The sequence below is a fragment of the Aulonocara sp. 'chitande type north' Nkhata Bay genome, linkage group LG8 (assembly GCF_057382095.1).
Source record: "Aulonocara sp. 'chitande type north' Nkhata Bay isolate Kocher_YH1m ecotype deep benthic linkage group LG8, A_spYH_male_GT1.1, whole genome shotgun sequence".
NCBI lineage: Eukaryota > Metazoa > Chordata > Actinopteri > Cichliformes > Cichlidae > Aulonocara > Aulonocara sp. 'chitande type north' Nkhata Bay.
The window spans coordinates 7,414,636-7,439,798 of record NC_141351.1 but is presented as its reverse complement, the minus strand read 5'-3'; the positions used below and the strand labels follow the sequence as shown (position 1 = coordinate 7,439,798).

Below are 25,163 nucleotides of genomic sequence, written 5' to 3'. Positions count from 1 at the left end.
AAAGCTTCCATATAGCCACGTTCCCCCTCAATGTACCTGGTGTGTTTTTTCTTAAACTTATAGTTTATTCCCTTCCTACTCTTTGCTCTAGGCTTTGTGGCGTACTCTCCGTAATCCAGCAGAAAGCATCTCCCATGTAGCGTATCGGGTGTTGGGAAAGTTTGGAGGCAGCAACAGGAAGATGCTCAAGGAGTCTCAGAGACTACATTATGTAGTGACTGAGGTCCAGGGGCCCAGCATCAAGGCTGAATTCACTGACTGCAAAGCATCCATACAGCTACCCATGGAGAAGGTAAAATATGATCAGGTCTTTTTGTGCCCTTTTCTTTTCTTTGTAGATATTTCTAAAGAGCAGAAAACATTAACCCCAATAACTGTAATGTGAAGAAAATGCATAGATTTTGCGTTAAAATATGTCATATTTTTATGTGCGTAATTACCCCGGCACAGGTCGATTTTGAGCCAGGAAAAGGCCTTATGGTATCCTCAGTGTTGTTTAGCTTTTTGCCAGAGAGAAAAGATTTGGGAGTATTTCACTTTATAGCACTTTCTTTTTGATTTACTTTTAGAAGGAAAGAATTAAACGTAAAAGAGTTTGATATTCCTCATTATTGTTCTCCACTGGGAGCAATATGTCTTTGTCACAGTTTTGTGTGTGTGAAAGAGAAAGTGAGTGAGGAGATGTGTGTGTCCTCCAGGTAATTAAATTCATCTCTTGTTTCTCCTCCTCATCCCCAGTCAGTAATCATCAATCTAGTGTGGGCCACCATGACGGCATTATTTACTCTCACTAATGGATGCTCCTTCTTTTTGGCTATCAGTCTGCGTGTTTGCCATCATCATCATGGGCGCAGGCAGCCGACAGAAACCCACACAGACTGTCACATGCTGCACAGCCACATGTTATGGCTAAAGGCATAAATCTCTGGCAGGCTTGAGATGCAGCCATGCGGTTTGCTGCCACATTAGGGAAGGGCAACTGAAGGTGCTGTTATATAGACTGAGATTAAAAAAAAAAAAAAAAATACAAGTATGCATAACTTGCTGTGGTACAACAGGTAGAAATGGCACATTGTAACTGAATTTAATATATTTGTATTTTCTAGCTTTTATTTGTCTTCTTTAGCTCTTGTCCAACTGTCTTTTACCATATCAGCTGAGAAATCTTCTCTAACACATCTTACTTTTAAATGTTATATCTAATTACTAAAGGATTTGTTAGAGGCCCAGTCCTGACTAACACATCTGGTTATAGTAATCCACTGACAGGTCGACAGTTCGGTTTTGCTTGTGCCTTCATTTCCTCTCATGCTCTCTCAGTTGTTGTATTCCTCCTCATGTTCTCTTCCCTGTTCTGAGTGGCATTAATTAGTTCATTTTCTCCCTTTAAGTGCCTGGCTGCCGTGGCTTGACAGCTCATAATGTAGAAATGATAATGACCTTTGCTCAACCAGATGGTGCTCTGTGTTACTTCTCCCAATTAATCACATATGTAGCATATGCAATTTAATTCCCATTTTAATAATTTTAAGGATATTGGAATTGTGAGTCGGAGAAATCTGCAGTTTCTGAATGAAAATGTTAAAGATTTTGAAGTAACATTTGCTGCATTTCCTCTAAGGCGATTGAGACAGCCCTAGATTGCCTGAAGAGTGCCAACACTGAGCCATACTACAGACGACAGGCCTGGGAGGTCATTAAGTGTTTCCTGGTGGCCATGACAAGTCTGGATGACAACAAGCACTCGCTCTACCAGCTTCTGTCTCATCCCAAGTGAGTAAACATTCTTGCTTTGATTTGACTGGAGCATACACTTTAATATTGTTGCCACATGGCACCTGGGTACCATTCCTGATGTAATAAATTATTTGCTCTATTATAGATGTGTTGGAGTTTATACCAAAGAAAAATCATTGACACTACCTAAGGAAGTGTTTACATTCACTTAGTTTTATCTAGAATAAATGAGTTGACAAACGGTGCTGTATCTGCTACACTGGTTTTCCACTTAAGTGATAAAATTACACTTTCGAGTACATACACAGCCAGACTCTGATTAATCACCTACCTTTTTCTACCTTCACTTGGCACAAGTTGACCTTGCCATCTACTTCACCTTTCCTGTCTGCCCTCTCCCACTCACACGAGGTTTTTATGTACATTACCTCCACCGCCTCCAACTGTCTTGCTACCTGCTGACATGTCCCACTTTCTCTTTCCTCCTTGATGTCTTCACCCCACACTGCTTCATCAATTCCCTCTCAAGGGCAGGCATTGCTAATTACACATTTGCAGACACACCCTCTGGCAGGCTCTGCTGCAAGGCGGAAACCCATATATGAACAGACAAACAGGAAAGAAGGTTGTTGTTGGGTGGGTTAGTCACATTACCATCATTGATCCCCGGGCAGGGGCTAATTGACTTTCCCCTGTCTGTTTATTCTACACCATGCCCCTTACACTCTCCTGTCATTATGCACTAACACACATATGCCCACAAATACGTCTTTGTGCACATGGGGGTAATGAAGTGTGTCAGTTACGATCACGGGGGCTGTGCCATCGCCTCTTCAGTCGTCTCGATTTGCATTGTCTTTTCTCTCACTTGAAAGATTTTCTCTCTTTTTCTCCCCCTCCCTTCATCATCATTCAAACATCTCTCTTTGCCTCAGTGTTTGTTCAATCTAAGTATAGGGCTTTGGAGTTGACGTCACGCCGCAATGCATTGTGGGAGCGCAGCTCCATTTTCGGGGTCTACGAATCAAAACAAACACACTGTGTTGGAACAACGACGACAAGAAACATGCTTAAAAGCAGCTCAAAAGAAAACGGACGGTATAGAGACCGATTGCGTCCAGAGGCGAAGCAGCGGTACTTGGAAAAAAAATAGAGTGCATCGCAAATCTGGACCCATATGAAATACGGCAGTGGAGTAAAGACCCAGACGACTTACCGCCACTGTCCTACCCCGATATCTTCACGTATCTTGTTTGTGGAGTAAGCGCTTACACAGCGAACCAGTTTCGTAATTACAAGTCACTGGAGGCGCACATCCAATTTACAAATGGCTGGGCGCAAGATTTGGCTATTTTCAAGCCGCCAAACTCTGAGTACGTCGTCAAAGTAAGTCAGCTGGAGTGCATCGAGTGAAATAGCCATTTTCCACCCCCCACCATAATTAATGTTACACATTTATCATTGAACTGCTAAAATATCGTTACCATATTATATGCCCATAATTGTAAAGTACATGCAAATTAACACATTGATAATCGGGTAAATTATTAACGCCAATTTGTGTCCTTCCTGTCTCATTTCATTTATTGTCTTTACATCAACCAATCAAGTCACTCCATTCTATGTTTGATCGCAATTTCTATAACTTCCGAGACCACCAACGATGATATTATTCAGCTATAAAGTGTGATGTGAACATATTTAGAACTTACCGGAATGAAAATGTCTTGAGCACACCAGCTGATATATCTGGAGACGTAACAGAACTTGATATCAGCTCGTCTCACGGCTTCTATCCAGGCTAGACGCCTTCGTTTGGTAATATCCGATACATGAGCTCCTTCATGTTGCTTCCAGGTTGGGAAAGCATAAAAAGACAATCGAAACTTATTCCCGTGCCGGTCGTAAGATCGAACATTGCAGCCGACCACACAGCAAGTACGAACCATGGCTATGCTTTCGCTCCTTACTTAGACCCCCAAAATGGCGGATCGGGCCAAAATCCTTTCCACGCCCACCCCCGTGACATCACGCTCCAAAGCCCTATAGAAGAATGGGAGACCCCCCTCCCCCACTGCAATTCATGAAATGCCAAATTGGAAGAACGAAGCAGTGATACTGTGGCATGCCCCAGAATGAGTGAAGGGCAATTGATCTGACATTCTGTAGACCATGCCCGCTGCCATTTTCTCACCCCTCTTCCCTCCCACAGCATCATACGCTCCTTCTCCCTCGTTCTCCAAAGAGCAGTTTTTTTAAATGGCAATAATAAAATGAGACGATCCATCAGGTCTGCCCCTGGCATGTGGCATTATAAAACACAAGCTCAAGCATGGAGAAAGCAGCCGCTCAATCACATCATGGCTCAGTTGCCTTCAGCTGCATTAAATAACAAAAATACCAACAGGGACAAAAAGAATTCAGAAGGAACAGAAAGGAGACAGAAAATTTAAGAACAGGCAATAGATATTGATATATACATTTAAATGTTGTGTGAATGCATATTACATTGCTTTTGGGCTTTTTGAAAAAATTTGCATGCCACTGCCACAATATGTCATCCTTTTTAATCTGTAGACATCCCATTCATTGTTTGGTTTTCTCCTTCATTAGCTTTACTGAGAAGTGGATCCCCAGTGTCATCATTTCTCACCGCTATAAGGCACAAGACACACCTGCCCGCCGAACTTTTGAACAGGCCCTGACTGGAGCATTCATGTCTGCTGTGATAAAAGACCTGAGGCCCAGTGCGCTGCCCTTCGTAGCCAGCCTGATTCGCCATTATACTATGGTTGCTGTGGCTCAGCAGTGTGGTAAGGGACTGGTAATCTTTGTACTATAGATTTAATAGTAGATAATATAGATCTAATATTTAACAGTGTTCACTTTTGCCCTGTGATCAACATTTTATTCTCGGCTGTTCAAAAAAATTAGTTCATTTCCGGTTTCCTGTGATACATATGCTTGTAATTGACGTTTAAAATCTACACATACTTTATCGTAAAGTTGTAGCATTCTTATGTTTGACATGAAACATGATCCTTTCCTCTTGTCCTACTCTTTCAACCCAGGCCCTTTCCTGCTGCCGTGCTACCAGCTGGGCAGCCAGCCAAGCACAGCTATGTTCCACAGCGAGGAGAATGGCTCACAGGGCATGGATCCACTTGTTCTGATTGACGCCATAGCTATCTGCATGGCCTACGAGGAGAAGGAGCTGTGTAAGATCGGGGAAGTCGCCCTGGCCGTAATCTTTGACGTGGCCAGCATCATCCTTGGGTCTAAGGAGAGGGTACGTTACTAAGAGGAGGGCATTATATGGTTCACTTATTTAGCAGTCTAACAAAAGCATGAATTGTTTTTCTGCAAATTTGTGGTAAACTAACCCAGCTAAGACTTCATTCTGTCATCCTCGTAAAAATGAATACTCTGCCAAATTGATTACTCTCATTTTCATATTGAAATTTGAACTCTATATCCAACTAGCCTCTGATCAAATTCAATTAATTTTTTAGCATCTTGCAATAATGACTCTGTGTTACGTGTATAGTTTTTAAATGGGAATCGCCCTTAATTACCCTGGCTTCTACATCCCCAGGCATGCCAGCTGCCCCTCTTCTCCTACATAGTGGAGCGTCTGTGTGCCTGCTGCTATGAACAAGCTTGGTATGCCAAGCTTGGTGGTGTTGTGTCAATCAAGTTCCTTATGGAGAGACTGCCTCTGATTTGGGTGCTACAAAACCAGCTCACCTTTCTCAAAGCACTGCTGTTTGTCATGATGGACCTTACAGGAGAGGTGAGAGCAATTGATTACAACTTGTTATGCATTTATTTTATTTATTAAATAACTGTGGTTGCAAAGATTTACCTGGTTGTGCTTTTTTGTAAGCCCTGTATACTGTATAACTTGTCATGTCTTTTTTCTTCCTGTTCAGGCATTTGTATTTATTAAGTTACTGATTTTTCTTTTTTCCCCTGTTTTTTTTTTAAAATTTTTTTATTTTTTAATTTTATTTTTTATCCACAGGTGTCAAATGGAGCAGTAGCCATGGCGAAGACCACCCTGGAGCAGTTGCTGGTGCGCTGTGCCACTCCACTGAAAGATGAAGAAAAGACAGAGGAGTTGCTAGCTGCACAGGACAAGTCTTTTCACATGGTCACCCATGACTTGGTCCGAGAGGTCACCTCCCCCAACTCGACTGTTAGAAAGCAGGCAATGCACTCCCTGCAGGTGCTAGCCCAGGTCACTGGCAAGAGTGTTACTGTGATCATGGAACCACACAAAGAGGTAAAAGTCTTAACAGTTTTCTCTAAACCTTAAATTCGGATTAATACTTTGCTGCTGTTGCTTCTTAAATGCAATGCATTCATGAATAGAAGGACCTCCAATAAAAAGCTGCAGTATTACTTTCTGTCAGCAGCAGGTGTACACATGGCCAATTTTTTATCTCTATCTAAAGATGAGTGTTGAAATATAAATGTAATGACAACACAAGGGCCTTTTTCATGGGTTTGTCTTTTCTTTAGGTTTTGCAAGATATGGTTCCTCCCAAGAAACACCTGCTGCGTCACCAGCCTGCCAACGCCCAAATCGGCCTGATGGAGGGTAACACTTTCTGCACTACTCTGCAGCCCCGCCTCTTTACAATGGACCTTAATGTCATGGAACACAAGGTCTTCTACACAGAGGTGAGTCATTAGCATAGAGCATTTTGACTTTCTTAATTGTGAACTGCACAGTAATGCAACTGTTAGGACTTTAACCTTGAAAGAAACAATATTGTGGGTTCAAACTTGCTGCTTGGCTTTGGCTCATCTGTTTTAAGTATTTATCCTTTTACACGGTGCATATAAGCTTGATCTAATTTAATGGATCACTGACCTGTTCACCTCTGCTCTTTATGTCATATTTATGCTTTTTCCACTATCCAGCTGTTGAACCTATGTGAGGCAGAGGATGCTGCTTTGATGAAGCTGCCCTGTTACAAGAGCCTTCCCTCTTTGGTTCCCCTCCGTATAGCAGCCCTCAGTAAGTAGGCCCCATTCTGCATTGTTTGTTAGTGTACCAGGGATGGTTACTCTTCTTTTGTGTTCGTGTGCATGTGTGAGTGTGCGTGTCAGATTTAAACCTTCTTAAAATCCCTGTCTAAATCAGTACTGTAGACCACATCTTAAGACTATTATTATAGTCTATTCATGCAAGTGTAGAGTGTCATTAATATTCTTTATCCTCATTAGATGCCCTGGCAGCCTGTAACTACTTGCCACAGTCCAGAGAGAAGATCATTGCTGCCTTGTTCAAAGCCCTCAACTCCACCAACAATGAGCTACAGGAGGCGGGTGAGGGATGCATGAGGAAGGTCAGTGTTACATCATTTCATGTTAATTTTTTCACCTCAATTAAATTTCCTTTTTTGTAGTAGTTTTAGATATATAAAAAAAATGCTTTTCTAAGAGATGAATAACTTTTTATGTTCTCAATATTGCTGTTAGAAATCATGATGCCAGGTTCATGTTGTTAATTTACAGTATCACAATGTGGTGCAAATTTTCAGCAAGGCTAAATGTCTCCTACTTTTAGTTGTGTTTTTCTGCTTGTGAGACCGTCTTTATTTAACTTCTTCTATTTAGAGCTCTTTATCCTGGCAACTGCTTTGTTTTTGAATTGTTTGGAATTAATTTCAAGACTTTATCGATTACTGAGAAAGCTTGTATCTGTGTTACAGCACCTAATTTAACTGCAGTTACCTTGGAGCCACAACAGAGCTTAGACTTGACGCCGTAACCTTTTAAAATATGCATTAATCTGTTTGGTTAAACTATGAGGTGATCTACCCACGAACTGATAATTAAATGTAGTCACAATCGTTTATTTGATTTCAGAGTCAGGTTTTCTGCACCTTTGAAATGGCCTTCTACCGTGTCACTTTTTCCTCTTTATTTTTCTGTTTGTATATTATCTTGTTTTCCATTCTTCTCATTTCTTGCTTTACACATAGTTTTTTATTTGTAAGGTCTTTGTTAATTCTCTCCTCATATCATTTCCGCACCCACTTCCATCTTTATGTGGACCTCCGTCAGCTTTATCACACTGTCCCTGAACCAGCTCTGGATACTTCATTAAAGTATCCATGCCATCTTAGCCTCTATCTATTTACTCCAAGCTCTTTGTCCCCTCTCCTATCAATTTATGTGTCCTTATTATTTTATTTATTTATTTTTTCTGCCACCATCACTCCTTTTCACTATCCTGTGATATTTTTTTTTCCTTGCCATTTTCTGTTCTCTCCCTTCTTTCATCTCTGCCCTGCTAGCACTAATGAGCGTTGCCATGGCCAGATCGATACAGGATGGAGTGTTTGTTCTCAACGCTGAGAGGAAAATGAATGTGGCTGCCATGCATCATTCCCTCCCGTGTGTGTGAGGGTGTGTGGGTGTGCGTCATCAGTGTTTGGTTGGCATGTGTGCTCGTTTACAGCTCAACATGCTGTCATTTGAGTGGCCTTATTACTTTAATGGAGACACAAGGGGTAGTGACCAGTTCACGGGGCTAGAAAACCTGAAAAGTCTCATGATTAGGGGGAAAAATATAGAGGTGAAATTAAAATCACTGTGTCCAAAACTTTAGTAAACATCACCACACAAATCTGAATAATATTTGAGTGTTGTATACGTGTTATATTATTAATCAAGGCAAACAAACCACTCGTCACTTTGTCTTGTTGCTGAACATTTCTACTTTGTCCATTCTCCTCTTGTAGTTTTTGGAAGGTGCCACGATTGAGGTTGATCAGATCCACACTCACATGCGCCCATTACTGATGATGCTGGGTGATTACCGCAGCCTGACTCTCAATGTGGTGAACCGCCTGACCTCTGTCACACGACTTTTCCCCAACTCCTTCAATGACAAATTCTGTGACCAGATGATGGTGAGAAACTTAAGTCGAATTCTGTGTTAAAACTGGCAGGTTAATACTAAGGCATCAGCTTTTATTTATTCAAAGACTAGTTTTTGATTTTATTTTAGTTAACTAAAAATTTTTGGCACTTAGTTTTTAGTTTAGTTTTAGTCAGCTATCAAAACCTTACTTAAACACAGGCATCTTATTTCTTTTTCTTTCTCAGCAACACCTGCGGAAGTGGATGGAGGTAGTTGTAATAACACACAAAGGAGGCCAGCGGAGCGATGGCAGCGTAAGTAAACTCATTTCAGATCTGCCCACGTGTAAAACTGCAAAAATACCACAGATGGGAATCTTTGTACAGTCTTGACATGTATTTGTCTTCTTTTCTTTTGTATGTCTTATTTTAAAATCCTGCTTCAGTGTAGTACAAAAGCATTCACGGCCACTAGGACCATGTTGATACGGTCGTCTGCTGGCGCCATATTTGTTCAGGTCATCTGTTATGTCCAAAGCAAATACCATTACCAATAGGGAATGAGAAATTGCCCCTTGTTTTCAGAAAGCCTTAGTCACATGCAGTGCCCCTTCTCTGTGTGGCCTCCTCCCAGATGAGTTGTGAGTGTCCATATTACAATCAATGATTAATTAGGCACCAGGCAGGCTGTGGTTGGCCTCGTACTCTGTCTCCTCATTATCTCCCCGCAGATAACCTTGTAAAAGGCAGCGAGAAGAGGTGACAGAAAGATTGGCCAAAACACCTGCCTTTTTTTCTTTGCTCCCTACTCTGTGTGACTTCATCCTAACCCATCTGAAAGTGTTCTGTTTTAATTAGATGCAAATTGGCCTTTTGTCTTTCATGCCCTCCAAATTTTGGTCTTTGTGCCCGTTGACAGCAGACCTGGAAGTGAAAGCAGAACCAGGGTCAGGGAGTCAATTATGATAAAGGAAAAAGAAAAGTGTGGGAGGAGGAATAGAGCAGGGACGAAGAGGATGGTGTGAAGATGTGTGGGTTTTGACGGGGTGTAGTAACGAGGAAGAGTTTTTGTGACAGATAAAAAACAAAACTTACCACAGTGCATGCATGAAATATGATTATTTCTTTTCGCCCTCACTCTCTAGACTTTGTTTCAGTTACTTAAGTATTTATTCCATTGATTCTGTGTTACCCAACTAAAATTAAAAAAATATATATATATATACACAGTATATTAAAGTTATCTTGGAATTTAAAAATGATGGGCTTGTCCATGTGTATCAGGCAACATATATAAGTATGTCGTCGATAAGCCAAAAAAATCATTCGATCAGTATGTTAGCTGACCTCTATTTCCAATGTGGCCCTTGCCTTTTTATTCACCGGAGGCTAAGAAAAGTTTTTCCTGCGGTCACTTGTAAAGGTTGCGATAATCTGCCCCTCCATTATCATCCCATCTTATCAGCTCACCTTCCATATTGAACAAAGACAGACAACAGATAGCCTCACAAAAAAAGCACACATGCTGTTCTGCTGACTCTGATCATTGTCTCCCATTCTGGCACAGCCTGCGTTGGAAGGTGTTGAGGTGAGATGCGACCCGGTGTTGCGCCCTCTGTTGGTAACTCTTTGTCAGTGATTGAAATTTGGTCTGATCCAGTGTCGTGCTGGTGAATTGAGCCAATGTCATGGTAGTGGTGGAGTTGCCCTGTATTTATGTGTCCATGTGTCTGTTGTCATCTCGAGAATTGTTACCATCATCTCAGCTTCACTCTAACTCTAATTTTGAGTGTCTAGAAATGTTGAATTCTGCTCTTTTATTCCCTTCTGGCATCTTGGAAGCGCAAAAGTCATAGGATTTATAAAATAACCATGTTGCTCCTTTTATTTGTTTTTACTCTGTCTAATCCAAAAGCTGGTGTGTGTGGTACTCTGCATCTTTCCTGTGGGAAGTTAACACCCTATTAATTACGAATTGCACTTTCAGTCATTTGACTGAGGTTCATCCTCGTCTTTCCACAGTGGCTGTTGATCAAGACTGTCTGTCAGGAATGATGTTTGTGTGCAGCTCATCTGTCCAAGAATTTCATCCACTCCTTTGTTCCCTTTGTTGTATGTCTTTGAATCTTCCTGTAGGAGATGAAGATCTGTTCAGCCATCATTAACCTTTTCCACCTGATCCCAGCGGCACCGCAGACTCTAGTCAAACCTCTACTAGAGGTGGTCATGAAGACTGAGAGGGCCATGCTCATAGAGGTAGGAAACCAATTGCATTATGTAGATGGAGTTGTAGGTAATATCTAACAGTGGTGTAAAACTGCATCGGGCAGGCAGTGAAAGCAGTTGGATGATTAGCAAATAGATCGCTCCCAAACAGTTCAAAAAGAGGGCGGTTTTAGTTGTTTCTTCCATTAACAAAGTATCTATCATTAAGGATTTAGACATAATAATAATAATGGATTGGATTTATACAGCGCTTTTCAAGGCACCCAAAGCACTTTACAATGACACTATTCATTCACTCTCACATTCACACACTGGTGGAGGCAGCTACGGTTGTAGCCACAGCTGCCCTGGGGCAGACTGACAGAAGCGCGGCTGCCATATCACGCCATCGGCCCCTCTGGCCAACACCAGTAGGCGGTAGGGTAAAGTGTCTTGCCCAAGGACACAACGACCAGGACAGAGAGCCCAGGGATCGAACCGGCAACCTTCCGGTTACAGATGCACTTCCCAACCCCCTGAGCCACATGTCAGAAATTAGACATGCTTTTCTGGTTATTCCGGTTATGTTTAAGAGGGTGAATGGGGCCAGAAAGTAAGTGTTGGGTCTTATTTAATAAATACAATAAAAGAGGGAAAGAAATGCTTTATATGTGATTTAGAGGATGCAGGATTAAATGTTATAATCAAAATCTTCACAAGGAAGTGATGGAGTCCATATTTACTGTGAAGTAATTCTCATCCCTTCTTCTTCAGGCTGTTTCCTTTGCTTATGTTCCTTCAGTTTCCTCATTATTTTGTCTCGCACTAGGCTGGCAGCCCGTTCAGGGAGCCTTTGATCAAGTTCCTGACGCGTCACCCATCTCAGACAGTGGAGCTTTTCATGATGGAGGCTACACTCAACGACCCCCAGTGGAGCCGCATGTTCATGGTCAGACAATAGGAGCTCTAAGTAGCCGTCCCCTCAGTCTTTTCATTGACACATTTGCCATTAAAAATGTATTTTGCTTCTTTGTTGCATTTGCAATGGGCTGTATTCGGAAATGTATTGAGTGTTTCGAGCCTCAGTGGTCCTATTAACACAGAATTGAGATGGATTGCTCCAGTAAAATTTCCTAATTTTCTTCATCGTTCAGTATCACAAGTCTGTATATCTGCTATGCACTGTTGGTGATTGAATGGGGTGGACCTTGTAGTCTATTGTTATAGTATACATTTTCTTTTGTGTTATAGTTACAGTAGGTGTTTTTGTTCACATGCAGAGTTTTTTGAAACACAAGGATGCCAAGCCATTACGAGACGTGTTGGCCTCTAATCCCAACCGCTTCGTCCCCCTGCTTGTTTCTGCTGGCACTGCAGCAACTGTTCGACCTGGATCTCCCTCTACTGCCACAGCCAGACTAGACCTGCAGTTTCAAGCTATTAAGGTATGCAGAATTCAGTCTGTTCTTTAAGGTGGACTCACATTCACACAGTTGTTATACTCAGGGATGTCTCGGCAGTTTTTGATCCAAATCTATATACAGCTTAACTCATATTTCTGTTATTTATCCTTAACTAATTTAACCTCGTTCATCTTCACATCTGTTCAGATTATTAGCATCATAGTGAAGAATGATGAGGGCTGGCTTGCAGGGCAGCACTCCCTGGTCAGCCAGCTGAGGCGAGTCTGGGTCAGCGAGGCCTTCCAGGAAAGACATCGCAAAGACAACATGGCAGCCACTAACTGGAAGGAGCCAAAGCTGCTGGCCTATTGCTTGCTAAGCTACTGCAAGTAAGTAGATTTGCTGAAATTGTAATGAAAATGAAATGTTGCAGTTTTCATAGATGTTGCACACTGAATTTGCCTGTTGATATGAAATGTTGTCAGTGGACTGATGTGAAACCCCAAAAACAGCAACCAGGCAGTGCTAATGAGCTTTGTTGAAGACTTAGTGACCATTAGAGTGTTAGTTGATAGTTTCAGTAGTGTGAGCACTACAGGTTAATAATGCACATTTTTAAAGTTACTGCATTTTCCAACTTTACTCAAGTGACATTCCAATCACAAATGACCTTCTGACCCTTTCCTTTCTGTGTGAGCACTGAGAAAGTGCTAGCACACTTGGTGCACTAGGCATTTAGCAGATGTTTATTTCAGACCTTGCAATTAACCCCCAAACACTTCAGCCAGTAATTTTAGCTTAGTGTAATGAGTTCAGTCAACCTTCCTTTGACAAACAAAGTTCTGTTTAGAAAAAAATATATATAAAAGTGGCTAATTAACAGTGCGTTGGTTTCTAAGGTTATTTGAAAGTTGTGTTTTATAGTGTCCCCGTTGTTAACGTTAGCCACTCTTTGTGTCTGTGCACTGAACTTATCCACTCTCTCTCTTAATAGGCGTAACTACTCTGAGATTGAGCTGCTGTTCCAGCTGCTGAGGGCCTTTACGGGTCGCTTCCTGTGCAACATGACCTTCCTGAAGGAGTATATGGAGGAGGAAATTCCCAAGAATTACTCCATTCCTCAGAAACGTGCCCTGTTCTTCCGTTTCGTTGAGTTTAATGATCCCCACTTCAACGATGAGCTTAAAGCAAAGGTATGTATACATCCAATCAGACGAAAAACGTTAGTTTATAAGTACAGGCTGCAGATATTTACCCTCTTTTGAAATTGACATTGAAGTGATGCCTGGAGGTAGAATACAGTTTTGCGTATGACATGCTGAAAAAGCAGTGTAGCCTAAACTGATCCAATAGCGCGATCAGTAAATGTATAACATGACAACAAGCACTATACTGTTGGTATACTGTTTGTAGTTAAAGTATCCGACTGGTTGTCTACTCTTTTATGATGACACGAGCAGCATCCACAAGGCCAGATGTAGTAACTCACATTAGCGATGATGGTGCACTTAAATATGCTTTCAGGTCAGCACTTCTGTCTCTATAATCAGCACGACGCACAGTATCCCAACCTCTGCCTACGCTTCCTTACAACATATTGTGCGTCAGGGGGATAAATGCCTATAACCCATTTAACAAAAAAAAAAAAAAGGAAAAAGAAAAAGTGAAATATTTTGCAAATAAGTCCATTCCTCTATTTAACTGAAAATCATGCAAAGACAGCATATCTGATTTTAAAATTGGTACTATGTTATTATTAAATATAAGCTTATTTTGGAATTTTATGTATTCATCGTTACACACATGTAAGACAATAAATGATTAATCAACTGAAATTCATTGGATATTTGTTTGAATGGTGTAGTTTAATTCAATTAAGACTATTTAAAACAGTCATCCCTCCACCTCTGACCAGAGATCTCATACTATTTGCACATTTTAAATACATTTGTTGACCAAACATCATATTAATCCTGTGAAAGACTGACCCATCCAGATGTATCCACCCCATGCTGAAGTAAAACAGGCTGCAGCTCCCCTTTGGCCTGGTGTAGAATAGGCACTCGAATGATGGATGGAAGGTGCTTTGGCAGTGTGTGTTGAGGGATTATTATGATGGTAGATATGTAATACCATTCCTGTCAGATACTTTAACATCTGTGACCCATACTGACCACGGCTGAATAGCACACACTGATTATGTGTGGGCACGCATCCAGAATGAACGATATCGAGCCATAATGCAAATATTTTGCTGCATGTTATGTGTCATGTTTTGGTTTTATTGCTTCATGATGCAGTGTCTGCACAAGCAATCATGGACTTTATTTTGTTTTATGTAGTGGAGTTCTTCAGGTTTGCATGTCCACAAAAGCTGGTGTTACGTTTTGGTGTTGTCGGTGTGTTGCTTTTGGCGTGACTGTTATGTGTTTCCTGTTTTACTTTGAAAGTCTGTGTTATCTTAGTGTTTTCAGTTTACGTTTCCCTGTCTCGTCAGGTCTAATTTGCCCCAGCTGTGTTTCCCTCCTGTTGTCCATTCCCTGATTGCCCTTCTATGTATTTAAGCCTTGTGTTTCAGTGTGTCATGGTCGCGATCTTCCCCCCCGTTGTAAATAGTTTGACGTCTGGTGTTTGGTGATGTAAATAAATGTGGTATTTTGCTTTAAATCTCGTTTTGGGATTATTTTTATTTTCCTTTTTTTTTATTTTTCTGCGTTGCGCCCCGGTTGCCTAGGCCGGGGTGTAACATATGGGGGCTCGTCCGGGATCGCTGGAGGGTCCGAAGGAGGGACAGCTTCGGCCTTCTGTCTTCGCTGGAGGATCCGAGGGACCGCTCCAGCCTTCTGCAGCTGGTGGGCTGCGTGTCCGTGTGTGCAGCTGGTGGGCTGCGTGTCCGTGTGTGCAGCTGGTGGGCTGCGTGTCCGTGTGTGCAGCTGGTGGGCTGCGTGTCCGTGTGTGCAGCTGGTGGGCTGCGTGTCCGTGTGTGCAGCTGGTGGGCTGCTCATCCGCCTTCGCTGGAGCGTCCGAGGGACCGCTCCAGCCTTCATCCGCCTTCGCTGGATGGTCCGTGGGACCGCTCCAGCCTTCGTCGTCCGCTGGAGGGTCGGTGGGGCCGCTCCAGCCGTCATCAGCTTCGTCTGCCTTCGCTTCAGCCATCCGCCTTCGCTGGAGCGTCCGAGGGACCGCTCCAGCCTTCATCCGCCTTCGCTGGAGGGTCCGTGGGACCGCTCCAGCCTTCGTCGTCTGCTGGAGGGTCAGTGGGACCGCTCCAGCCTTCATCAGCTTCGTCTGCCTTCGCTGAGGGGAGGGTCCGTGGGACCGCCCCAGCCTTTGTCGTCGCTGGAGGGTCCGTGGGACCGCTCCAGCCTTCATCCGCCTTCGCTGGAGGGTCCGTGGGACTGCTCCAGCCTTCGTCGTCTGCTGGAGGGTCAGTGGGACCGCTCCAGCCTTCATCGGCTTCGTCTGTCTGGATCAAACTTTTCACTTGGTGTTAAATGTTTGATTTTTGGGTGGGGGGAACTGTTACGTTTTGGTGTTGTCGGTGTGTTGCTTTTGGCGTGACTGTTATGTGTTTCCTGTTTTACTTTGAAAGTCTGTGTTATCTTAGTGTTTTCAGTTTACGTTTCCCTGTCTCGTCAGGTCTAATTTGCCCCAGCTGTGTTTCCCTCCTGTTGTCCATTCCCTGATTGCCCTTCTATGTATTTAAGCCTTGTGTTTCAGTGTGTCATGGTCGCGATCTTCCCCCCCGTTGTAAATAGTTTGACGTCTGGTGTTTGGTGATGTAAATAAATGTGGTATTTTGCTTTAAATCTCGTTTTGGGATTATTTTTATTTTCCTTATTTTTATTTTCCTGCGTTGCACCCCGGTTGCCTAGGCCGGGGTGTAACACTGGATTTTGCAAAACAAGATGTTTCAATTTAAAACGGGACTCTAAGGACATCTTGTTGTCATTGATGCAGCAATTTTAATACTATAAAGCAGCCTTATTAAAAATAAAACAAAACACATTTGATAAATATGATCCTTTTAAAAAACTCATTGAAAATAACACTAAATTTATGTTCTGGGCTTTTTTTCATTGTAGAGAGAGAGATTTAATAATATCATATTCATCATAAGCTCCCCATCTCCACGGCTCGATTACTTTCCTTCTCAACTATTGGACATGCAGCATTTAGGGACCTGATCTGTGTGACTTTTATAGTTAGTGTTTTGTACCAGAAGTTCTTTGATAGAGTGGGGAAGGTCATTTTGTCTGGTTCTAGGACCTCAGAGGCTCACAGATGAATGCTTCTGTAGTCTCTACCTGACCTGCTGCTGCTGCTGCAAGCATTACAGTCATTCAGGCTGCATTTTAATTAAGCTCCCTCTCCCGCATGCAGGCATCGGCACAAACACACACCCACACCCACACCCACAAACACATATTTCGAACAGCTGTAATGGCACATAACCTGGCACAGAGAAGCAACAGCACTGCTGTTAAGTACAAACGGGTCAGTGGGGAAGGCCTGTCCTGGCACACAATAGCACATACCCAAATGGTTGTGTGGTAGGCACACAAAACTGTAGACTCACAGGCACACCATGCCATGTGCACACACACCACTAAAATCCAAGGACAAACAGTGTTTCTGGTGCTGCTCACTGCACCTGTCCCTTTTGCTTGTATTCAGTTTGCATTCCTTGAGCTGCATACGGGCTCTGAAAATGAGAGGCAGAATAAAGGCAGAGGAGAGAGAGTTCAGCCAGCTCATTTCTCTGTATTTTTCTTTTTGGGTGGAAATGCTGCATTAGAATTTTCAGCAAGGTTTACTCTCTTAGCTAGCAGAGCTTCAGCACCCCACCATGCTCAGCCCACCCCCCCCAGCAAAATTTTGCTCCTATTGTTGTTTTTCCGCCTTAATTGTCCTCCGCTGGTGTGCAGCAGATGCTGGCTGTGCAGATGAGGCAGAGACCCAGACTGACAGGCGTGATGTGTTTCTGTGCGAATATGTTTGTGTTGATTGGTGTACGAGTAGTGAGCATGAGAATGAGCGTGGGTGTTGCCTCCATTGACATTTAAATAATTGCCTGTAGCATTTATCATAGGAAAGTGTGTGAGTCTGTGCGCTTGCAGTTTCTCGGGAAATCTGGGAGTTAGAAATTCAGGTTCGTATAGAACATCAGAAAGGTCCAGGAGAGTATTTCAAACAGAGGAGTGTCTAGAGAGAGAGAAGGAGAGAGACAGCAGAATGGGACAGCAGCAATGAATCATCTACGGTAGTGCAGGCTGACCCCGAGCTGCTGGTACTGCTGCTGTGTTCCTTCTTTTTGTTTTATCCAAACACTTCTTATAGAAAACCATTTTTGTGCTGCTCTTCTATTCAAAGGCGTTTCATTATTTGCAGAATCCATCTCCAGTCGACGAGCAAACAAACAAATATATGAAATTTATGATGTGCCGTGCATCTGTTTTGCTTTCTGCTGCTTCTTTGTTCCAACATGAGAAAGAGTGTAGTAGAACATTTTTTTTACAATATGTACGATTAATCCCTTCCCCGAGTAGAGACATTAAACAGTAAGCACGTGTGCAAGTTTTTAATACCTGTACCCTGTCTGGCACAATAATCTAAACAGCGATGAGGAAGATTAAGGATTCTTGACAGTTACATCATTTAGATGAAGGAAGATGATTGTTAAAAATTAATTTGATTTTTCACATTCAAAATATTGTTCTTGAGCAACTCTATTACTAACATACATTGTCTTTTAGTTAACATAATTATTATTCAAACAAATAATCAAACCATTTTAAGTGAATCACGTTATTGAAGCCGATTTCTTAACTTCATCTGCTCTCCTTGGTTATGTGCACTCAAAGGGAGACTGCATCTCTTTATCTAGTCATGTGTAAAATGAATGTACTGTTTACATCTAGTAGTGATTGTCGTCATCACACATTCATTGTGGCTTCGAGCCATTCATTTTTTTCTGGTTTATATAAAGACATTAAAAGACCCCCCTTCAACCACCCACCACTCACCACCCCAGTTATCACAGCTCCCCTTAATTGAGCTCAGAGAGGAAATCTATGGGCACTGCAACTAGGGCTGCTCGATTATGGCAAAAATGATAATCACGATTATTTTCACTGAAATTGAGATCACGATTATTTGACGATATTTATTTAACCCTTTAAGACCTACTATAGAACCAAGTCCACCAGAGCTTATATTATTTTTTTTTACATGCTGTAGTGCCATTTGTGGGAGCATTTCAAGTTGCTATACATCAATACAACTGTTATAGCCCATATTTTAATAATATGTATGCATTAAGTCCATAGTAATTACATAAATTGCAAAAAAGTGCAATAAACTACAAAAAAAATTGAAAATCGCTTTTGTTTTGTTTACATATATTTCTACTTGGAGAAATTTAAGAGGCTTATCCCTCAAAACTTTAAATACAATAAAGTTGCAAAAAATAGTTTCCCACCACAGGAAATTTATTTTGAGTGTCTTCATAGTTTTATTTTGGAGATACAGCAATTTTTATATACTGCAGGAAAAACAAAAAACAATCCTATGATGCAAATTTGCAAAGAAAACAGCATGTGCATAATTTCACTGTGGGAAGTGTTACGAACAGCTGATAGGAACGGCAAAGCGTGTTTCTGGAATATTATGTTTTTGTTCCTGCAAGCGCTTTTTATGCAGTTTTTGCAAAGCTATATGTGGAACGAAACCGTGACTGAGGACAAGCTGATGGCATCAGATGTAAGTACAACTCCTCCGGTTTCATATGCAAAACAAATTATTGCGCTAGCTTACACGGTTCAGGTTCTACAGGGATTTAAAAATAGTTAAGCAAAACGGAGCGTGCTGCTCTGACCGGCTTTAAAGGGTTAACAATGACTTTAAAAAATAATATAAAATAGTGTGCAACACCACTGAAGTTTTTTTTTTTTAAACTCTCTTTTCAACCAACGGCAGTCACTCTCCAAATAACTTCTGCTTAGCTTTCCGAGCTTCCCTCGGGTCCTCTTAATCAGCGGTCTCCAACCTTTTTTGCGCCACGGACCGGTTTATGCCCGACAATATTTTCACGGACCGGCCTTTAAGGTGTCGCGGATAAATTAGGGAGGGGCTAATAATCGGCTCAGTCATTTTTAATGATCGTTGAAAGCCCAGATCGTAATCGTGATTAAAATTAGATTAATTGAGCAGCCCTAACTGCAACACACACACACGCGCACACACACACACACACTTGTTATATGTGAATTGAAAATGAAATTTAAGATAATTAAGACACCTGCAGAATGTGATCTAGGCCACTCGCCCAGAACTCCTGCAGGACCACATCATCAGTGGCATTACAAAATGATGCTGTTATCGTACAATGATTGATATCAGAGAAGCTTAGAATTAATAGGAATAGATGACACTGAAAAACAGAGTAATGCTCAGTGTGTGTTCAGCGTGTGAGAAAGAGAGCGAATATTGTGCTAATGGAGGAGATGGAACATATGCTACCACAGCTCATTCTCCACTGAGCGATGCCCTGTCCTCCCAGTGATGGATTGAATAGGGGTGTTCATTAATAGATAGCAGCTTCTTTAATAAATGCAGTCGTTAGCTGTATAGTGGTTGGGTTAGTCGGATTTTACAAACTAATCAAGCCCTCATTCACATTCCCTGTTAAGATACTCTAAATCTTATTGACTTTTGTTTTTGCTTTAAATGCTTGTAGATTAATTAAGGAAATACATTGTTTCTTTAGTTTTGCCTCAGAGAGGAAATTGTTTTCTTTTTGCTCTTTAAATTATTTATTGCAATCATTTGGTGCCACATTTGACATTGCTGTGGTCAAATGTGTCTTTTTTCTCTTTCTCTGTACAATCCAGTTGTTTTTATTATTTATTTTTTGCTGTTATTATCAGTCCGGAAAGTATTCTCTTCTTGTTCCTACCCCTTTCTGTGTAATCACTTATGTGTTTGCCACTGAGGGCTGATTGTGTGCAGGGTTTTCTTTAATGTAGGTTTGAAAAGGGTACACTAGGTGATTTCACTGATTAGTTTCTCCTTTCTTGAAAGTGTGCTATCGGTGGAATCATCCATTGTAATCTCTCTTGAAAGGGTCAAAGCTGTAAACTCCACTTTTCTTCTTTAATAGGTGCTGCAGCACATCTTGAATCCAGCCTTCCTGTATAGCTTTGAGAAGGGAGAAGGTGAGCAGCTGCTCGGACCGCCCAACCCTGAAGGAGACAACCCTGAAAGCATTACCAGTGTCTTCATCACCAAGGTACACATGCTATCTCTATCTGTCTAAATCCATAAAATACATGGATTTATTATCTTGTTATTCATATTTTTCCTCTTCTTACCGTTCTTACCATTTTCTTCTCACAGTCAGCAGACAACCCTTGCTGTCTGTTTATTCCATGACTTTGTGTCTCTTTGTGTTCCTGTTTCTGATTTCATTACCTGCTGCATTTCCTCTCATAATGTCCTATCAGCCCAACATCTCTCCTTTCTGAGTCATCATCAGCTACATCCTATTTAGTCATCTTCTTCTCTCATGGCCTTACACTTTAATTACTGTCATTTCATCTCTTTCTTCTTCCTTTTTTTCCCTACATGTCTTTGATTTTTCTTTCTTCCTCCCAGAAGCTCCTCTCTGTTTGTTATCACGTTTGATTCATCAGACTATAATTTCTGGTGTAAATGTCACATTGTGACCATGCTAAAGGTCGGCATGTTTGTTTGTACTGTGGCAGATCTCATCACTGACTAACACCAATCCTAATGGCTGCTAATAGCTCCTCTACAGTCTGGATAAAACTGATTTCCTACCTCACCTCCCTGTCTCCCTATGTACTGTGCTGTCTTCTGTACGTTCTCTTTGGGGAATTGGTATTTGGGTGGTTTGAGTGATGCAAGGTTTTCAGTATATGTAAAATTAGATTGTGTTGTTGTAAAGTGTCATTCAGAATCAATGAACTGTGTTACACTCTAGAAATTTAAGTACAGATTATTCAATAGAGTGAGTTTCGGCTTATTGTTTATCTACATATGAGGAGACTTATTGATCTCTAACTGGAGTTGTTAAGAATTAGCATAACAGGGCTAAAGTATTTTTTGTGAGAAGTTTTAGTAGTGTTAATACAACATCCCACCAAGCTCCTGAAAATGTTCTGTGCCAATTCTGCTATAGATTGCAAAAACGGTATAATTTTCCTGTATTGCCCAGCAATTTTTAATGGCACTTCTTTCCTATCCCTCTCCAAGGTTCTGGACCCGGAGAAGCAGGCTGACCTGCTGGACTCTCTGCGAATCTGCCTACTGCAGTTCTCCACCCTGCTAGTGGAGCACGCTCCCCACCATATTCATGACAACAACAAGTCACGCAACAGCAAGCTGCGTCGTCTTATGACTTTTGCCTGGCCGTGCCTTCTGCCTAAAGCCTGCGTTGATCCTGCCTGTAAATACAGTGGTCACTTACTGCTGGCCCACATCATCGCAAAGTTTGCCATTCACAAGAAGATTGTCCTGCAGGTGAGAGCTAATAAATGTTTCAATGCCGAAAAGGGACACAACAGAAAAATGACAAAAGATGGATTTGAAAATGGAACATAGCAGATGAATTCACAGTAGAAAACGGCGTACACTTAGAAAGGTACCTTTGCTTTCTGAGTCACACTTATGAAGAAAATGCTGTGTAGTTGTGAAGTCAGAGGAACTATTTTGGGTGCCCCTGGTTCACTAAAGCCCCTTTCAGCCATGCACTTCCATTAATCTGTCGGCCTCTGAATGTGTCAGCTTCATGGCCAAATGAGCACCTCAATGGTTTTTCTGTAAAAGTTTCAGACGACGGTCCTACTATGTCAGATTTAGTAATATTTACATATCACTTTCAGTGCTGCAGGAGCTTGAACTGCATGCAGTCACATTAAAGAGCAAGCCTGCAGAAGATTATGATGTACTGATGTAAGAAAGAACTAAGAAAGAAATCCGTTCATCGGCAGACTTCTGAGATCCTGTGCAGGCTTGTGGCTGACATGGACAGAGATTTTAATCAAAGGCTGTCTTCGTCTAGAGGTAGAGGGAATATAAAGGACTGGGTTAGCAAAGAGGCAAGGGAGTAAGAAGTGCAGGAACAGGCCATGCAGATGGCAGTCTTGAGTGCTGTGAGTGCCATCTGCATGGCCTGATCTTCTTTTGTTTTTCGAGTTAGATATCCAGCATTATGTTACTTAATGTATTGCCTGCTTTCATGCATCTAACAGATGAGCGTGAAAAGGCAATATTATTATTCATAAGTTGTGCGTCTTGTTTTATGTTGAGTTTTTGAAATATCACTTCTTAGTAGAGCTGGGCGATATGAGATTTTTTCATATCACGATATGTTTTTTTCATTTCAGGCGATAACGATATCTATCACGATATAAGCCAAATAACTATATTTGTAAGATTTAAATGTGCCGTTGCTCACAAGTAAAATGTGAAATAATCAGCAGCTTGTTTTTATTTAAATATTTATTTCCCATAATAAGTTCAACAGGGTAGATGTACTTAAGGAACATGAGACTTTTTCAGATAAATAAAGGCAAATATTGCAAACTACACAAAAGGCAGCCGCTAAAGCGTTTAAGTTTCAAAATAGAACAAACGAAACAGACTAAATTGTCAATTCCACTTAGAAACAAAATATTAATTCTAAAAATAAATCTTAGTTTGTTTTACAGAAGAACAGACAAAACTGACTAACTTTTGTCAATATCAAATAAACTGAGAACTAAAAGGAAATTCTCAATCTCTCCTTGTTGTATAGCTGAGCTTTTCAAACAGTTTTAACAGTTACTTTAGTCTGACAAAAGCCGAATGACGAATTAGCGCTTCCAGTCAGAGACTGAGGCTACGTCCACACGTACACGGGTATTTTTGAAAACGGAGATTTTCCGTTTCCGTTTTAAAAAATAATCCCGTCCACACATAAAGGCAGAAATGAAGGAAAACGCTGCTATGAACATGCCAAAGCAGCAGGTGGCGCTAGATTCCTAACCGTGCATAAATGTTGGCCAATCAGAAGTCTAGAAGCCTCGGTGGGAAAAAGTAAACAAAGCTGGGGCATAGAAGCAGAACCGAGTCGTATGTGTGGAGGGACAGTAACTGTGTGTATATGTAAGCATTTAAACACTGCAGAGAGTAGAATTAACAGTAACAGTATTGTAGAAATTCATTTCACCGAAACAATAACGTGGCGCACAGTGTGACGCATGCACCAGTTTATTGTATTTCCAGACTTGCTTTCGGCACAATTTACAGTGCACGCTACTCTGTTTTTTGTCAGACTTGAAATAGCCGAAATACCTTCACACTACGGAACTTCTATGGCTCTTCCGTTCAACAATCTCTCCGGCATTGGAACCATCATCTGTTTTCTCTTCGGTCACGCTCGGTTGATTTTTCTAGTCGGCACACTCATTTCCTCCATTACGCGCTGGCTCCATTACCTGCTGGCTGCTTCCCAAACAAACACACGTGCGGCTTGGCACTTGTGCTGTAGGTAACAAGTCACGTGACGTGATGCTGCGGCTGTGATTGGTTCGGCTCTGCGCTACTTAATTTGGATTGGCTGACCTATTTTTTTTTTTTTTTTTTTTTTTTTTTTAAGAGGACAAGAGCGGCGAGGTCTATCGCGATAGCTTAATTTCTCTATCGAGTAAAAGTTATATCGCGATACATATCGTTATCGTTCTATCGCCCAGCTCTACTTCTTAGATTACCCCACTTTTAAATTTTGTATCTTGTGTTGATGGGTTTAGCAGTTGTGGAGCCAGCTTAACAACTCAAGTGATGAAGCATTTGCATTTATGCCTGTCATCAGCTTCTTTCATTTTTTTCCCAACTCTGTAAGGAAGGTGTGTGTGTGCGTGCGTGTGTGTGCGTGTGCGTGTGTGTGGTTTGTGTGCTTTTTCTATCTTCTCTAAATGTGTAGGCAGGAAAACAGCACTTTTAAGGGACAGTAAATTTTAGCCAAGTATATGGTATGTTGGTAAATTAGACATGCGATCTCTGCTCTGTACAGGTCTTCCACAGCCTGTTGAAAGCCCACACAATGGAGGCCCGGGCCATAGTCCGCCAGGCTATGGCCATCTTGACTCCGGCAGTGCCTGCACGCATGGAGGACGGCCACCAGATGTTGACGCACTGGACTCGCAAAATCATTGTGGAGGAGGGGCATACTGTACCACAGCTGGTTCACATACTGCATCTCATTGTGCAACACTTCAGGGTGAGTAGATTTAAAAAAGAAAAAAAAAAGCACACACATTAATGCAACTTAGGCAGCAGCAGACTTCCATATGTCAGACCACTACTACCAAAAGTATTGAGTCCCCATGATATCCTCCTGGGATGGATGGAGCTCTTCCTTCTGTCATTTAAATTATTTATGACAGATTTGTTATACCACTTAATAATAGCAAAAGTAATATGCTTCTGAGGATGACAGTAAAATATCAGCGTTTTCTGTTTTACGATTTCTTGTGTTTCGAGGTGAGCTGCCACCACACATACTGAGATGTTAAGTGCCACTCAAGTGCACACATAGACATCCATTTAGTGTCTCTGCCGGCTCTCCTCTCAGCATGCTCACTGCAGGGAACCACGTGGGGGGAGACTGTTGAGACGCTAATTTTACTGATTATCTAAGTGCTCTGAATTACATGACACATCTTTCCTAATGGGAAAGGAGCATACTCATTAAAATGTAGATGATCTTATGCAGACCAATTAAAAATGTTTATGATTTTTTGTTAATTTCAGTTTTATATTGGTTGTAGCCAGATCATTTGTACTTTGCTCTGTTATCAAGTCAAAAGCTGGACTCTCATGTCTAATTATGTCAACCGCCTGGTGTCCACAGTTGACTTAATGCAGATACAGCAT

At 41.6% G+C, this 25,163-nt stretch overlaps 2 protein-coding genes across 3 annotated transcripts in view; both read left to right on the top strand.

Moving 5' to 3' along the window:
• Positions 1 to 25,163, top strand: part of trrap (transformation/transcription domain-associated protein) — an 86,037-nt gene that overhangs the window by 11,651 nt on the left and 49,223 nt on the right. Inside the window, exons 21-40 of one of the 2 annotated variants that reach the window (XM_086303078.1) lie at positions 92 to 292; positions 1,622 to 1,773; positions 4,351 to 4,550; positions 4,809 to 5,026; positions 5,333 to 5,530; positions 5,762 to 6,022; positions 6,262 to 6,423; positions 6,667 to 6,763; positions 6,973 to 7,094; positions 8,496 to 8,666; positions 8,863 to 8,931; positions 10,184 to 10,204; positions 10,753 to 10,872; positions 11,651 to 11,770; positions 12,102 to 12,266; positions 12,432 to 12,613; positions 13,219 to 13,417; positions 20,386 to 20,514; positions 21,501 to 21,767; positions 24,301 to 24,507. In XM_086303078.1, coding sequence (XP_086159204.1) covers positions 92 to 292; positions 1,622 to 1,773; positions 4,351 to 4,550; positions 4,809 to 5,026; positions 5,333 to 5,530; positions 5,762 to 6,022; positions 6,262 to 6,423; positions 6,667 to 6,763; positions 6,973 to 7,094; positions 8,496 to 8,666; positions 8,863 to 8,931; positions 10,184 to 10,204; positions 10,753 to 10,872; positions 11,651 to 11,770; positions 12,102 to 12,266; positions 12,432 to 12,613; positions 13,219 to 13,417; positions 20,386 to 20,514; positions 21,501 to 21,767; positions 24,301 to 24,507 — 3,261 coding nt within the window. The remainder of the gene's footprint in view (positions 1 to 91; positions 293 to 1,621; positions 1,774 to 4,350; positions 4,551 to 4,808; positions 5,027 to 5,332; positions 5,531 to 5,761; positions 6,023 to 6,261; positions 6,424 to 6,666; positions 6,764 to 6,972; positions 7,095 to 8,495; positions 8,667 to 8,862; positions 8,932 to 10,183; positions 10,205 to 10,752; positions 10,873 to 11,650; positions 11,771 to 12,101; positions 12,267 to 12,431; positions 12,614 to 13,218; positions 13,418 to 20,385; positions 20,515 to 21,500; positions 21,768 to 24,300; positions 24,508 to 25,163) is intronic. The other variant, XM_086303080.1, reaches the window with a different exon arrangement.
• LOC147323009 (uncharacterized) lies at positions 14,610 to 16,118 on the top strand. Its single transcript, XM_086304738.1, has 2 exons — positions 14,610 to 15,169; positions 15,214 to 16,118. Exons 1-2 carry the CDS (start codon positions 14,974 to 14,976, stop codon positions 15,783 to 15,785), a joined length of 768 nt encoding a protein of 255 aa, XP_086160864.1. The 5' UTR covers positions 14,610 to 14,973; the 3' UTR covers positions 15,786 to 16,118.

What these genes read in the sequence shown, in the direction of transcription:
- LOC147323009 (XM_086304738.1), top strand. Translation starts at nt 14,974, where the DNA reads ATGGGGGCTCGTCCGGGATCGCTGGAGGGTCCGAAGGAGGGACAGCTT. An exon ending in GTGTGCAGCTGGTGGGCTGC is followed by an intron (nt 15,170 to 15,213) that starts GTGTCCGTGTGT and finishes CCGTGTGTGCAG; the next exon opens with CTGGTGGGCTGCTCATCCGC.